At 53.2% G+C, this 14,348-nt stretch overlaps 1 protein-coding gene across 7 annotated transcripts in view; it reads left to right on the top strand.

Annotated features, from left to right (window-relative positions):
- Positions 1 to 14,348, top strand: part of CA9 (carbonic anhydrase 9) — a 55,796-nt gene that overhangs the window by 35,215 nt on the left and 6,233 nt on the right. For 5 of the 7 annotated variants that reach the window (XM_075914747.1, XM_075914749.1, XM_075914750.1 and 2 more), the window contains 3 exons: positions 3,512 to 3,669; positions 3,904 to 4,045; positions 9,203 to 9,274. In XM_075914747.1, the coding sequence (XP_075770862.1) occupies positions 3,512 to 3,669; positions 3,904 to 4,045; positions 9,203 to 9,274 (372 nt within the window). The remainder of the gene's footprint in view (positions 1 to 3,511; positions 3,670 to 3,903; positions 4,046 to 9,202; positions 9,275 to 14,348) is intronic. The other 2 variants (XM_075914753.1, XM_075914751.1) reach the window with 1 other exon arrangement.

The raw sequence follows: 14,348 nt of genomic DNA, 5'->3' as shown, positions 1-14,348 counted from the left end.
GACAGAGACAGACAGGCACCGAGTGGCTAGCTCAGCAAAGGCCTTTCAGGGATTCCCTGCTCAGCACTTGCATGCCTGGTCTCTTCCCTCTCTGCACTTGCTCCATTGACACGGCTTCCTTAGCGCCTTAGGCTTGTTCATTTAGGGCTTGTCCAGACTGGGTAAGCCGGGGGAGGGCTTTGTGCTTCTGCAGTTCAGCTGGGGTGTGTTCCCACGGGCTGGGCAGTGACAGTTCAGCATCTCGGGCTGGTGGCTCAGGGGGATGTGCTGCCCATGCTCCCGCTGCTGTTGTCCAGATTTGGATCCCATAGGCCAGTGCTGCTCATGATTTGTGTTGTAGCTGTGCTCTAGTCTATGGAGCCGTGCTACTCTAGAGCGTGCTGTCTCCACGCTAGTCTGTTGAAATCACTGCCCTGCACGGTACTGGATCAGCTCTAGTTCACGGAGCGGTGTTGTTCTAGAGCATAATGTCTTCACGCTAGTCTGTTGAAATCACTGCCCTGCGCAGTACTGGATCAGCTCTAGTCCACAGAGCGGTGTTGCTCTAGAGCATGCTGTCTCCACACTAGTCTGTTGAAATACTGCCCTGCATGGTACTGGATCAGCTCTAGTTCACGGAGCGGTGTTGTTCTAGAGCATAATGTCTTCACGCTAGTCTGTTGAAATCACTGCCCTGCACGGTGCTGGATCAGCTCTAGTCCATGGAGCGCTGTTGCTCTAGAGCATGCTGTCTCCACACTAGTCTGTTGAAATCACTGCCCTGCACGGTGCTGGATCAGCTCTAGTCCATGGAGCGCTGTTGCTCTAGAGCGTGCTGTCTCCGTACTAGTCTGTTGAAATCACTGCCCTGCACGGTGCTGGATCAGCTCTAGTCCACAGAGCGGTGTTGCTCTAGAGCGTGCTGTCTCCGCACTAGTCTGTTGAAATCACTGCCCTGCACGGTGCTGGATCGGCTCTAGTCCATGGAGAGGTGTTGCTCTAGAGCGTGCTGTCTCCGCACTAGTCTGTTGAAATCACTGCCCTGCACGGTGCTGGATCAGCTCTAGTCCATGGAGAGGTGTTGCTCTAGAGCGTGCTGTCTCCACACTAGTCTGTTGAAATCACTGCCCTGCACGGTGCTGGATCAGCTCTAGTCCACGGAACGGTGTTGTTCTAGAGCATAATGTCTCCATGCTAGTCTGTTGAAATCACTGCCCTGCGCAGTACTGGATCAGCTCTAGTCCACAGAGCGGTGTTGCTCTAGAGCATGCTGTCTCCACACTAGTCTGTTGAAATCACTGCCCTGCGCAGTACTGGATCAGCTCTAGTCCACAGAGCGGTGTTGCTCTAGAGCATGCTGTCTCCACACTAGTCTGTTGAAATCACTGCCCTGCGCAGTACTGGATCAGCTCTAGTCCACAGAGCGGTGTTGCTCTAGAGCATGCTGTCTCCGCACTAGTCTGTTGAAATCACTGCCCTGCGCAGTACTGGATCAGCTCTAGTCCACAGAGCGGTGTTACTCTAGAGCATGCTGTCTCCACACTAGTCTGTTGAAATCACTGCCCTGCGCAGTACTGGATCAGCTCTAGTCCACAGAGCGGTGTTGCTCTAGAGCATGCTGTCTCCACACTAGTCTGTTGAAATCACTGCCCTGCACGGTGCTGGATCAGCTCTAGTCCATGGAGAGGTGTTGCTCTAGAGCAGGGGTCTCCAAACTTTTCAGTCCGAGGGCCGCATTAACTATCAAACAGCAGTTCGGGGGCCGACTACACACTTGAGGTCCAAATAAAAAACAATCAAAACATGGATGTTGTTTTTAATTATTTATTTAATATTATTTTATTCAGTTATTATTTAATAACACATTCATACACTACACATGAACACCTGTATTAGTGTGAATGGTGAAATTGTTTCCTGGATGCCAAAATAGCAGACATTTCTGGCTTTAGATTTGTTGTCCCTAACATCAACAGTGACCTGAGATTATCATCGGACAAGTTTGTTCTCAAATTGTTCTTCACGTATTTCATTCTTGAAAATGTTTGTTCACACAGGTATGTTGTTCCAAAGATTGAAAGGTACCTTGATGCAAAAGTTTTGACATTAGGAAAGTCTTCCTTGGGCAAAAACTGGTAAAAACCCACCAGTCCTATTTTGAACTTGTCCCTAAGGAGGTCATTTGCTTGCAACTCAATGACTTCCAGCTGCAGTTCATCTGGGCAACTGGCCACATCTGCTTCAAATGGGTTTTGAAACAATCTCACTTCTTCTGCCTTTGAATCCAAAAAGGTCTCCACGGGCCGGATGAGAGGGCCTCGCGGGCTGCATCCGGCCCCCGGGCCGTAGTTTGGAGACCCCTGCTCTAGAGCATGCTGTCTCCACACTAGTCTGTTGAAATCACTGCCCTGCGCAGTACTGGATCAGCTCTAGTCCACAGAGCGGTGTTGCTCTAGAGCATGCTGTCTCCACACTAGTCTGTTGAAATCACTGCCCTGCGCAGTACTGGATCAGCTCTAGTCCACAGAGCGGTGTTGCTCTAGAGCATGCTGTCTCCACACTAGTCTGTTGAAATCACTGCCCTGCACGGTGCTGGATCAGCTCTAGTCCATGGAGAGGTGTTGCTCTAGAGCAGGGGTCTCCAAACTTTTCAGTCCGAGGGCCGCATTAACTATCAAACAGCAGTTCGGGGGCCGACTACACACTTGAGGTCCAAATAAAAAACAATCAAAACATGGATGTTGTTTTTAATTATTTATTTAATATTATTTTATTCAGTTATTATTTAATAACACATTCATACACTACACATGAACACCTGTATTAGTGTGAATGGTGAAATTGTTTCCTGGATGCCAAAATAGCAGACATTTCTGGCTTTAGATTTGTTGTCCCTAACATCAACAGTGACCTGAGATTATCATCGGACAAGTTTGTTCTCAAATTGTTCTTCACGTATTTCATTCTTGAAAATGTTTGTTCACACAGGTATGTTGTTCCAAAGATTGAAAGGTACCTTGATGCAAAAGTTTTGACATTAGGAAAGTCTTCCTTGGGCAAAAACTGGTAAAAACCCACCAGTCCTATTTTGAACTTGTCCCTAAGGAGGTCATTTGCTTGCAACTCAATGACTTCCAGCTGCAGTTCATCTGGGCAACTGGCCACATCTGCTTCAAATGGGTTTTGAAACAATCTCACTTCTTCTGCCTTTGAATCCAAAAAGGTCTCCACGGGCCGGATGAGAGGGCCTCGCGGGCTGCATCCGGCCCCCGGGCCGTAGTTTGGAGACCCCTGCTCTAGAGCATGCTGTCTCCACACTAGTCTGTTGAAATCACTGCCCTGCACGGTGCTGGATCGGCTCTAGTCCATGGAGAGGTGTTGCTCTAGAGCGTGCTGTCTCCACACTAGTCTGTTGAAATCACTGCCCTGCATGGTGCTGGATCAGCTCTACTCCTCCAGAGCATACTGTCTCTGTTCTCCACCCTGCAGACATGCTGCTCTAGAACACCAGCAGTATTTTTTTTCTTTGCAGGCAAGAAAACAACTGTGGATGGATTCGATATTAAAGGGTTGCTGCCCACCAGCCTAAGCCGCTATTACCGCTACAGTGGCTCTCTGACCACCCCTCCCTGCTACCAGACTGTGAACTGGACTGTCTTCAACCAGACAGTGCTGCTGTCCCAGAAGCAGGTCCGTCAGGGGGGTGAGGGCCTGCCTATTCTCTTGCGTGAGGTGGGCTGGCTGCAGGTGGCTTTGCCAGGCCTGTCACTTGGGGAGCTGCAAGCCAGCACTGGCACCAGGCTGGGGAGGCCCATGGGACGCCAGAGACACCCCGAGTCCAGCCCCCTTGCACAAGGACACTGAGTGCTGCAGTCTCAAATCGCCCAGCATGACTTAGTGACTCCTCGCAATCTTCCTCTGCAGATCTCGCTGCTGGAGACCACGCTGCAGGGGGACCACGAGGAGCTTCTGCAGAACAACTTCCGGCCGACCCAGAGCCTGCATGGACGCAAAGTCCTGGCAAGTTTCCAGGCAGCCCTCAGCCCGAGGCAGGCCCCGATCCCTGGTAAGGAGGAGTGGGACAGGGCTGGGCATGCCACTGACACACAGACAGGACAGGCAAAGCAGGGCAGAACCAAGACACTGGTGCTACTGAAGGGAAACTGCGTGTGAGCAGGTGCCAGCGAGTGGCTGGGCCTCACCCCTCACCTGACCTGTGGGGGCTCCGTGGGCACAGGCAGCTTGGTTTCCATGGCCTGCGGGGGTCTCTGCAGGGGTCTCCAGGGGTCTCTGCGTATCCCCAGCCCTGCTAGCCAACGCCAGACTGGAGCTGCTGGAGAGCCAGGCTCTTTGAGACCTCCAGAATAACTCTCCAGGATTGTTGGTGTCTCCTGCTTCTGAGCCTGGCTAAGCCCAGCAGTGCAGGGAGCACACGCTCTGCCCCACGTCAGAAAGGGCCTGGTCAGTTCAGCGTCTTTGAGCCCTTCCCTGGGACGCCCCTGCCTGCCGAGGGGCATTTGTGATCTAGGAAAGCCCCACTCATCAAGCACGCTGGCGGGCCAAGCAGGTGTGCCAAGCCCCTAGTTGTCTGGCTCCTTGCTCACAGACAAAGCCACCGCATGCATGATACAGCCGGTGTGCACCAGGCGATAGCACGGCCACTAACTGCCTGTGAAACTGCGGTGCATAAATATTTGCCTGGCAGAGCCCCACAATTTGTCACAAAGTCCCAGTGGTCTAAGTCTCAGTTCAGGCTCCGCCTATAGACTGTGTCTACATTGGCAAGATTTTGCGCAAATACTTTTAATGCTACAGTTTTTGCATTAAAGTATTTGCACTGGCATGTGCCTTTGTGCAAGAGATGTGCTTTTGTGCAAAAGCATCCGTGCCAGTGTGGACGCTCTCTTGCACAAGAAAGCTCTCATGGCCATTTTAGCCATCGGGCTTTCTTGCGCAAGAAATTCCTGTTGCCTGTCTACACTGGCCTCTTGCACAAGAACAGTTGCACAAGAGGGCTTATTCCTGAGTGGGAGCATCATCGTGCTTGTGCAAGAAGCACTGATTTCACACATTAGAACGTCAGTGTTCTTGCACAAGAACTCCCCGCCAGTGTAGACAGGCAGCATGTGTTTGCGCAAAAGCAGGCGCTTTTGCACAAAATCATGTCAATGTAGACACAGCCGTAGAGTAGACAATCCACCCACAACCAAGGCACGTGTGCTGGTGGATGTGCCAGAGCTGTGGCATGGTGAGGGTGAGGGAAGCCTTGGCAAATCGCCATCACCGAGACCGCCCTTACAACTCATGCAGTGCAGGTGCGGGTGGGTTTACAGGCGAACTAGTGCAGGCCACTGTGGAAAGGGGGGTGGGTCCCATGCTATGGGCTCAGCAAGCCCCAGGTACGTTGAGCCAACTGCTATCCAACAGGAAGGAGGAACCAGACTGGCTGGAGAAGAACCTGTCCCTGCCCCTGCCCTTGCCCTATAGACACCTTGTTTTGGGAGCAATCTCGGCCTGTCTGTATTGGGACAGACCTAACAAACACAGTTCCCTGAAGCAGCAAGGAGGGGAAGGTCTGGGCTCTCATCCACAGGGAGTGGAATAGTGCAAACTGTTCCACGGCGTAGGAAAGCTGGGAAGTCTGGCTCAGGCAGGAGATCTTCCATGAGCTAAAAACAAAAAAGGAGACCTATAAACAGTGGAAACTAGGTCAAGTTACAAAGGATGAATTCAAATTCAAACAAATATCAAAATTAGAAAAGCCCAGGCATAAAATGAGCTCAGATTAGCTACAGATCCATAAACGGTAACAAGAAAACAATCCACAAATACATCAGAAGTAAGAGGAAACCAAGGACAGGGTAGCATTGTTATTCAATGAAGACGGAGAAAACAGTTCCAGAAAATATGGAAATAGCAGACGTGCTTACTGAATTCTTCGTTTCAGTTTTCACCAAGAAGGTGATTGTACTCCTAGCATAGGAAATGCCAGTGAAAATGATCAAAAGTTAAAATAAGAAAAGAACAAGTTACAATTACTTAGACAAGTTAGGACAATCCAGGAAACTACAGACCAGTCAGCTTGACTTCTGTACCAGTAAAGAGAATGGAGCACATAATTAAGGAATCCATTTGCAAACATTTACAAGATAAGAGGATGATAAGTAATGGCATGGATTTGTAAAGAACAAATTATGTCAGACCAACCTCATATCTTTCTTTGATTGGATAATAAGCCTTGTAGATAAGCAGGAAGTGGTAGATGTGGTATACCTAAAAGTTATCATTTATTAAGTCTTGCATGAGCTTCTCATTAATAAATTAGGGAAATAAAACCTAGATGGGGCTACTATAAGGTGGGTGCATAGCTGGTTGAATAACAGTGCTCAGAGAGTAGTTATCAGTGGTTCACAGCCATGCTAGACAAGCATAATTAGAAGGGTTCTGCAAGGATTAGTTCTGAGGCTGGTTCTGTTCAATATCTTCATCAGTGATTTGGCTAATGACATAGAGAGGACGCTTATAAAGTTTGCAGATGATACCAAGCTGGGCGGGGTTGCAAGTGCTTTGGAAGATAGGGTCAGAATTCAAAATGACCTGGAGAAATGGTCTGAGGTAAACGGGATGAAGTTTAATAAGGACAAATGCAAAGTGCTCCACTTAGGAAGGAACACTCAGTTTCACACACACAGAATGGGAAGTGATTGTCTAGGAGGAGTCCTGCAGAACGGGATCTGGGGGTCATAGTGGACCACAAGCTAAATATGAGTCAAGAGTGTGACGCTGTTGGGGGGAAAATCCACAATCATGAGTCTGAGCTGCATTTGCAGGAGTGTTGTGAGTAAGACACGAGAAGTCATTCTTCCGCTCTACTCTGTGCTGATTAGGCTTCTGTGGGTGTATTGTGTCCATTTCTGGGCACCACATTTCAGGAAGGATGTGGACAAAATTGGAGAAACACATGGGCACAGTGAAAGTGGTTCGGCTTCCAGACACTGGCCAGAGCTTGGCTGCTGCCTAGGGAAATGGCGGAGGATGTTGGACAGCAACCCTGCAGCTCTGTACCCACCAGGTGCTTGTTGGGTTGGGGGTTGTCTCCAGCTCCCTGTGCCTGTGCCCTGGTGCTCCTTGTGATGCCCGTGGCACATGGTATCTTGGGGACTGATGGTTAGCACAGGACAGTGTGGGCGCTGCGGGACCCGATGCCCTGGCCGGGCTTGCTCTGCTCACTTTGCTGTAAGTGCTGAGTCCCACCCTGCAGCGAGTGCTGACGCCGCGAGGGCTCCTTGCTTGGCTGCGGCATCCCTGAGTCAGGGCTCTGAGGTGGAGCTCACGCAGCTCCCTGCAGGTCTGAGCTGGCACCAGGTGCTGCATGCACCGGCAGATAGCTCTGGCTCCCAGAAATGAAAGGCCCCTGCAGGCCAGAGGGGGTTAGGGGGAGGAAGGTGCCATTTGCTGCAGGGTTCAGGGCTTTCTGTGCAACAGCCTGCAGTGGAGCATGACTCCTCCGGGCAGACTGGGCCCCGGGTCCTCAACTGGAGCCAGGCCCCTGTCTCCACCTCCCAGTGCTGCAGGTGGTGCTGAGGGGCGCAGTCCCCAAGGAGGCAATGAGAAGAAGCTCAGCCAAGGCTCAGTGAGCGTGCTGCCTTTCATGGGTGGTGGGTGCAGCTGGGACTGAGGGAGACAGGCCCCCCAGCTCGCCCTACAGCCCCGCCCCCTCTGCTGAGACCCTGCCCCCAGCCCAGGGAAGGGACGAGCACACACGCCCCAGCCTCCCTGGAAGCAGTGGGGAGGAGAGAGACCATGTAGCCCCAGCCAGCTCGAGCCTCCCCAGACCCTGGAGCAATGGAAAGGGAGGTGGCCATGCAGCCCAAGCTGGCCCAAGCCTCCCCCTCCCCGGAGCAGCAGGGAGGCAGGAGGCCGCATGGCTCCAGCCTCCCCCTCCCCGGAGCAGCAGGGAGACAGGAGGCCGCATGGCTCCAGTCTCACCGACCCGGAGCAGCAGGGAGGCAGGAGGCCGCATGGCTCCAGTCTCATTGACCCGGAGCAGCAGGGAGGCGGGAGGCCGCATGGCTCCAGTCTCACCGACCCGGAGCAGCAGGGAGGCAGGAGGCCGCATGGCTCCAGTCTCATTGACCCGGAGCAGCAGGGAGGCAGGAGGCCGCATGGCTCCAGTCTCACCAACCCGGAGCAGCAGGGAGGCAGGAGGCCGCATGGCTCCAGTCTCACTGACCCGGAGCAGCAGGGAGGCAGGAGGCCGCATGGCTCCAGTCTCACTGACCCGGAGACGCAGGAAGGCAGGAGACCACATGACTCCAGTCTCATTGACCCGGAGCACCAGGGAGGCGGGAGGCCGCATGGCTCCAGTCTCGCTGACCCGGAGCAGCAGGGAGGCAGGAGGCCGCATGGCTCCAGTCTTGCCGACCCGGAGCAGCAGGGAGGCAGGAGGCCGCATGGCTCCAGTCTCCCCCTCCCCAGAGCAGCAGGGAGACAGGAGGCCGCATGGCTCCAGTCTCGCCGACCCGGAGCAGCAGGGAGGCAGGAGGCCGCATGGATCCAGTCTCACTGACCCGGAGCAGCAGGGAGACAGGAGGCCGTATGGCTCCAGCCTCGATGACCCAGAGCAGCAGGGAGGCAGGAGGCCGCATGGCTCCAGTCTCCCCCTCCCCAGAGCAGCAGGGAGACAGGAGGCCGCATGGCTCCAGTCTCGCCAACCCGGAGCAGCAGGGAGGCAGGAGGCCGCATGGACCTACAGCGACCCGGACCTACAGCGGGTGCTCTGGGGGCAGAGTGTGGGTGGGGCCAGGCTGGCAGTTTGGGACGGCAGAGCCTTCCCCGCCGAAGCCACCGGAGGCCCCTCTTATGCCCCCGCCCCTAATCCAGCCCTTGCCCCTTTCGTCAGAGCTCCAGGCAGAGCAGAATGCTGGGATGAGCCCAGAGCAGTCTGCAGAGGGTCTAGGGCGGGCCTGGCACGGCCGCAGGAGGGTAGACGCAGCGGGTCTCTGGGCTGCGTACGAGAGGAGTGGGAAGAGCAGCCTTCAAGCGTTGTGAACGTTTTGGGTTGTGGGTGAGGGGCCAGGTGTGGGCTTTTCCTGGCGTCACTGCAGGTGCTCCAGGGGAGCTGCTGAGTAAACCCGGGCTGGGGGCATAGCCAGAGGGCTGGTCATGGGGTGCTGGGAGGCCCCTGGATTCTGCATGTTTGAGTCCCTGTGTCTCACCACAGACGGCGGGGCCCCCCCAGTGACGCCTGCCCCTGACGGCAACACAGAAAGCCCTGACGGAGCTCCCGGAGCAGGTACGGCTCCCCTGGTGGCTTTGTTATCCCTTGGGGGCTGCACCTCGTCCCCCTCCATGTGTCCTGCCCAAATCACTTCAGCCAGCACAGGGGAAGGGTCTGTCTTGGCTGCGCACAGCCAGAGCCTCTCCAGGGGCTTTGGGCTGCGAGGACGCTGGACTCCCAGAGGCTACTTGGCCTACTTCTCCTGGTGTCTGGGTGGGTGCTCCCAAGGGGCAGGGGCCCCGGGCTGTTTCTGTATGGGGGAGATCATAGAATCATAGGACTGGAAGGGACTTCAAGAGGTCATCGAGTCCAGCCCCCTGCCCTCAAGACAGGACCAAGCTCCGTCTACACCATCCCTGACAGATGTCTATCTAACCTGTTCTAAACCTCCCTTGCTGCACTTTAAGCCCATTACTCCTTGTCCTGTCCTCAGAAACCAAGAGGAACAAATTTTCTCCTTCCTCCTTGTGACACCCTTTTAGATATTTGAAAACCGCTCTCATGTCCCCCCTTAATCTTCTTTTTTCCAAACTAAACAAGCCCAGTTCATGAAGCCTGGCTTCATAGGTCATGTTCTCTAGACCTTTAATCATTCTTGTCGCTCTTCTCTGTACCCTTTCCAATTTCTCCACATCTTTCTTGAAATGTGACGCCCAGAACTGGACACAGTACTCCAGTTGAGGCCTAACTAGTGCAGAGTAGAGCGGCAGAATGACTTCACGAGTTTTGCTTACAACACACCTATTGATACAACCTAGAATCATATTTGCTTTTTTTGCAACAGCATCACACTGTTGACTCATATTCAACTTGTGGTCCACTATGACCCCTAGATCCCTTTCCGCCATGCTCCTTCCTAGACAGTCGCTTCCCATCTTGTATGTATGGAACTGATTGTTCCTTCCTAAGTGGAACACTTTGCATTTCTCTTTATTAAACCTCATCCTGTTCACCCCTGACCATTTCTCTAACTTGCTAAGGTCATTTTGAATTATGTCCCTATCCTCCAAAGAAGTCGCAACCCCACCCAGTTTGGTATCATCTGCAAACTTACTAAGCGTACTCTCTATCCCAATATCTACATCATTGATGAAGATATTGAACAGTACGGGTCCCAAAACAGACCCTTGCGGAACTCCACTTGTTATCCCTTTCCAGCAGGATTTAGAACCGTTAACAACAACTCTCTGACTACGGTTATCCAGCCAATTATGCACCCACCTTATCGTGGCCCTATCTAAGTTATCTTTGCCTAGTTTATCAATAAGAATATCATGCGAGACCGTATCAAATGCCTTACTAAAGTCTAGGTATATGACATCCACCGCTTCTCCCTTATCCACAAGGCTCGTTATCCTATCAAAGAAAGCTATCAGATTAGTTTGGCATGACTTGTTCTTCACAAACCCATGCTGGCTATTCCCTATCACTTTATTACCTTCCAAGTGTTTGCATATGATTTCCTTAATTACCTGCTCCATTATCTTCCCTGGGACAGACCTAGTTTCCTGGGTTGTTCTTATTCCCCTTTTTATAGATGGGCACAATATTTGCCCTTTTCCAGTCTTCTGGAATCTCCCCTGTCTGCCATGATTTTTCAAAGATCATAGCTAAAGGCTCAGATACCTCCTCTATCAGCTCCTTGAGTATCCTGGGATGCATTTCATCAGGACCTGGTAACTTGCTGACATCTAACTTTCCTAAGTGATTTTTAACTTGTTCTTTGTGTATCCTATCTTCTAAACTTACCCTCTCTCTGCTTGTATTCACTACGTTAGGCACACCTCCAGACTTCTCGGTGAAGACCGAAACAAAGAAGTCATTGAGCATCTCCGCCATTTCCAAGTTTCCTGTTACTGCTTCTCCCTCCTCACTAAGCAGTGGGCCTACCCTGTCCTTGGTCTTCCTCTTGCTTTTAATGTATTTATAAAAGGTCTTCTTGTTTCCCTTTATGCCTGTAGCTAGTATGATCTCATTTTGTGCCTTTGCCTTTCTAATCTTGCCCCTGCATTCCCGTGTTGCTTGCCTATAATTCATCCTTTGTTATTTGTCCTAGTTTCCATTTTTTATACGACTCCTTTTTTATTTTGAGATCATGCAAGATCTCCTTGTTAAGCCAAGCTGGTCTTTTGCCATATTTTCTATCTTTCCTACACAGCGGAATTGTTTGCTTTTGGGCCCTTAACAATGTCCCTTTGAAATACTTCCAACTCTCCTCAGTTGTTTTTCCCTTCAGTCTTGCTTCCCCTGGGACCTTACCTACAAGTTCTCTGAGCTTATCAAAATCTGCCTTCCTGAAATCCATTACCTCAATTGTGCTGGTCTCCCTTCTACCTTTCCTTAAGATAGAAGGGTCCTACAGGGACTGGTTCTTGGACTTACGTTATTTACATTTTTATCAATGCCCTGGAAGAAAATGTACAGTCATCATAGATGCAGACTTGGTGCTGAGTGGTAAACGAGGGAGCGGCCAGCTCACTGACACAGGGGTCCGGGTTGCTTGGAAACAAGTTGGGTTTGAATGTGGCCAGTTACATGTCTGAGGCCAGACAAACTGCGGGGCCAAGACGCCCGCCAGTCTGTCCTGGCCAGGAGACGACTCACTCCTGGGACCCAGCGGCGTGGGAAAAGCCTTGGCATGACTGTGATTGGTGGAGCATCAGCTGAACATGAGGGCCAGGGCACTGCTGTGGCCCAAAGGGCTGATAAGGTCCTGGGGGCATTAGCAGGAACCCTGACTAGGTGCCACAAGGTTATGTTCGCACTGTAGGTGGCACTGGTACCACCGCTGCTGGAATTGTCTGTCTGGCTCTGAGGCCCACGCCCGCCGGCTGGAGCGAAATGGGGGGGGGATTGAGGTGCCGGGGCATGATCGACCAATTGGAACCTGTCACCCTGTGCTGGACTCCAGGAGCTCGGACGTTTGAGCCTGCTAAGACAGCGGGGCGCTGACTTGCTCACAGCCTAGCGCACCTGCAGCAGAGACAGAGAATTACTCCCAGTGCTGCAGAGGTGGCTGTGGCAGCTGAGCAGTCACTGGGGGGGGGGGGGGGGGGAGGGCTAATGTAGATGTACCCTGAGGCAGAGGAGAGGGGTGTAGGTGTGCCAGGAAGACATCGCTCTGTGTGTATGTGTGTGAGAGAGAGGAGAGGGGTGTGAGGGAGATATCACTGTGTGTGTGTGAGCGAGAGAGCGGGGGGGGGGGGGTTGAGGAAGCCATTGCTCTGTGTGTGTGTGAGAGAGAGGAGAGGGGTGTGAGGGAGATATCACTGTGTGTGTGAGCGAGAGAGCGGGGGGGGGTTGAGGAAGCCATTGCTCTGTGTGTGTGAGAGAGAGAGGAGAGGGGTGTGAGGGAGATATCATTGTGTGTGTGAGCGAGAGAGCGGGGGGGTTGAGGAAGCCATTGCTCTGTGTGTGTGTGTGTGTGTGAGAGAGAGAGGCGCGGGGTGTGAGGGAGATATCACTGTGTGTGTGAGCGAGAGAGCGGGGGGGGTTGAGGAAGCCATTGCTCTGTGTGTGTGTGTGTGAGAGAGAGGCGAGGGGTGTGAGGGAGATATCACTGTGTGTGTGTGAGCGAGAGAGCGGGGGGGGGGTTGAGGAAGCCATTGCTCTGTGTGTGTGTGAGAGAGAGGAGAGGGGTGTGAGGGAGATATCACTGTGTGTGTGAGCGAGAGAGCGGGGGGGGGGTTGAGGAAGCCATTGCTCTGTGTGTGTGAGAGAGAGAGGAGAGGGGTGTGAGGGAGATATCATTGTGTGTGTGAGCGAGAGAGCGGGGGGGTTGAGGAAGCCATTGCTCTGTGTGTGTGTGTGTGTGTGTGTGTGTGAGAGAGAGGCGCGGGGTGTGAGGGAGATATCACTGTGTGTGTGAGCGAGAGAGCGGGGGGGGGGTTGAGGAAGCCATTGCTCTGTGTGTGTGTGTGAGAGAGAGAGAGGCGAGGGGTGTGAGGGAGATATCACTGTGTGTGTGTGAGCGAGAGGGGGGGGGTTGAGGAAGCCATTGCTCTGTGTGTGTGTGAGAGAGAGAGGCGAGGGGTGTGAGGGAGATATCACTGTGTGTGTGAGCGAGAGAGCGGGGGGGGTTGAGGAAGCCATTGCTCTGTGTGTGTGTGAGAGAGAGAGGAGAGGGGTGTGAGGGAGATATCACTGTGTGTGTGTGAGCGAGAGAGCGGGGGGGGGGGTTGAGGAAGCCATTGCTCTGTGTGTATGTGAGAGAGAGAGGCGAGGGGTGTGAGGGAGATATCACTGTGTGTGTGAGCGAGAGAGCGGGGGGGGGTTGAGGAAGCCATTGCTCTGTGTGTGTGTGAGAGAGAGAGGCGAGGGGTGTGAGGGAGATATCACTGTGTGTGTGTGAGCGAGAGAGCGGGGGGGGGGGTTGAGGAAGCCATTGCTCTGTGTGTGTGTGTGAGAGAGAGGCGAGGGGTGTGAGGGAGATATCACTGTGTGTGTGAGCGAGAGAGCGGGGGGGGGGTTGAGGAAGCCATTGCTCTGTGTGTGTGTGTGAGAGAGAGGCGAGGGGTGTGAGGGAGATATCACTGTGTGTGTGTGAGCGAGAGGGGGGGGTTGAGGAAGCCATTGCTCTGTGTGTGTGTGAGAGAGAGAGGCGAGGGGTGTGAGGGAGATATCACTGTGTGTGTGAGCGAGAGAGCGGGGGGGGGTTGAGGAAGCCATTGCTCTGTGTGTGTGAGAGAGAGAGAGGAGAGGGGTGTGAGGGAGATATCACTGTGTGTGTGTGAGCGAGAGAGCGGGGGGGGGGGTTGAGGAAGCCATTGCTCTGTGTGTGTGTGTGAGAGTGAGGAGAGGGGTGTGAGGGAGATATCACTCTGTGTGTGTGAGCGAGAGAGTGGGGGGGCTGGGGGAGCCATCGCTCTGTGTGTGTGTGTGTGTGTGTGTGTGTGAGAGAGAGAGGAGAGGGGTGTGAGGGAGATATCACTGTGTGTGTGAGCGAGAGAGCGGGGGGGGTTGAGGAAGCCATTGCTCTGTGTGTGTGTGTGTGTGAGAGAGGAGAGGGGTGTGAGGGAGATATCACTGTGTGTGTGAGAGAGAGAGCGGGGGGGTTGAGGGAGCCATCGCTCTGTGTGTGTGTGTGAGA

Source organism: Pelodiscus sinensis, unplaced genomic scaffold (assembly GCF_049634645.1).
Source record: "Pelodiscus sinensis isolate JC-2024 unplaced genomic scaffold, ASM4963464v1 ctg72, whole genome shotgun sequence".
NCBI classification, from domain to species: Eukaryota; Metazoa; Chordata; order Testudines; family Trionychidae; genus Pelodiscus; species Pelodiscus sinensis.
Note: the sequence above shows the minus strand (reverse complement) of the source record. Positions and strands in the feature narration are given on the sequence as shown.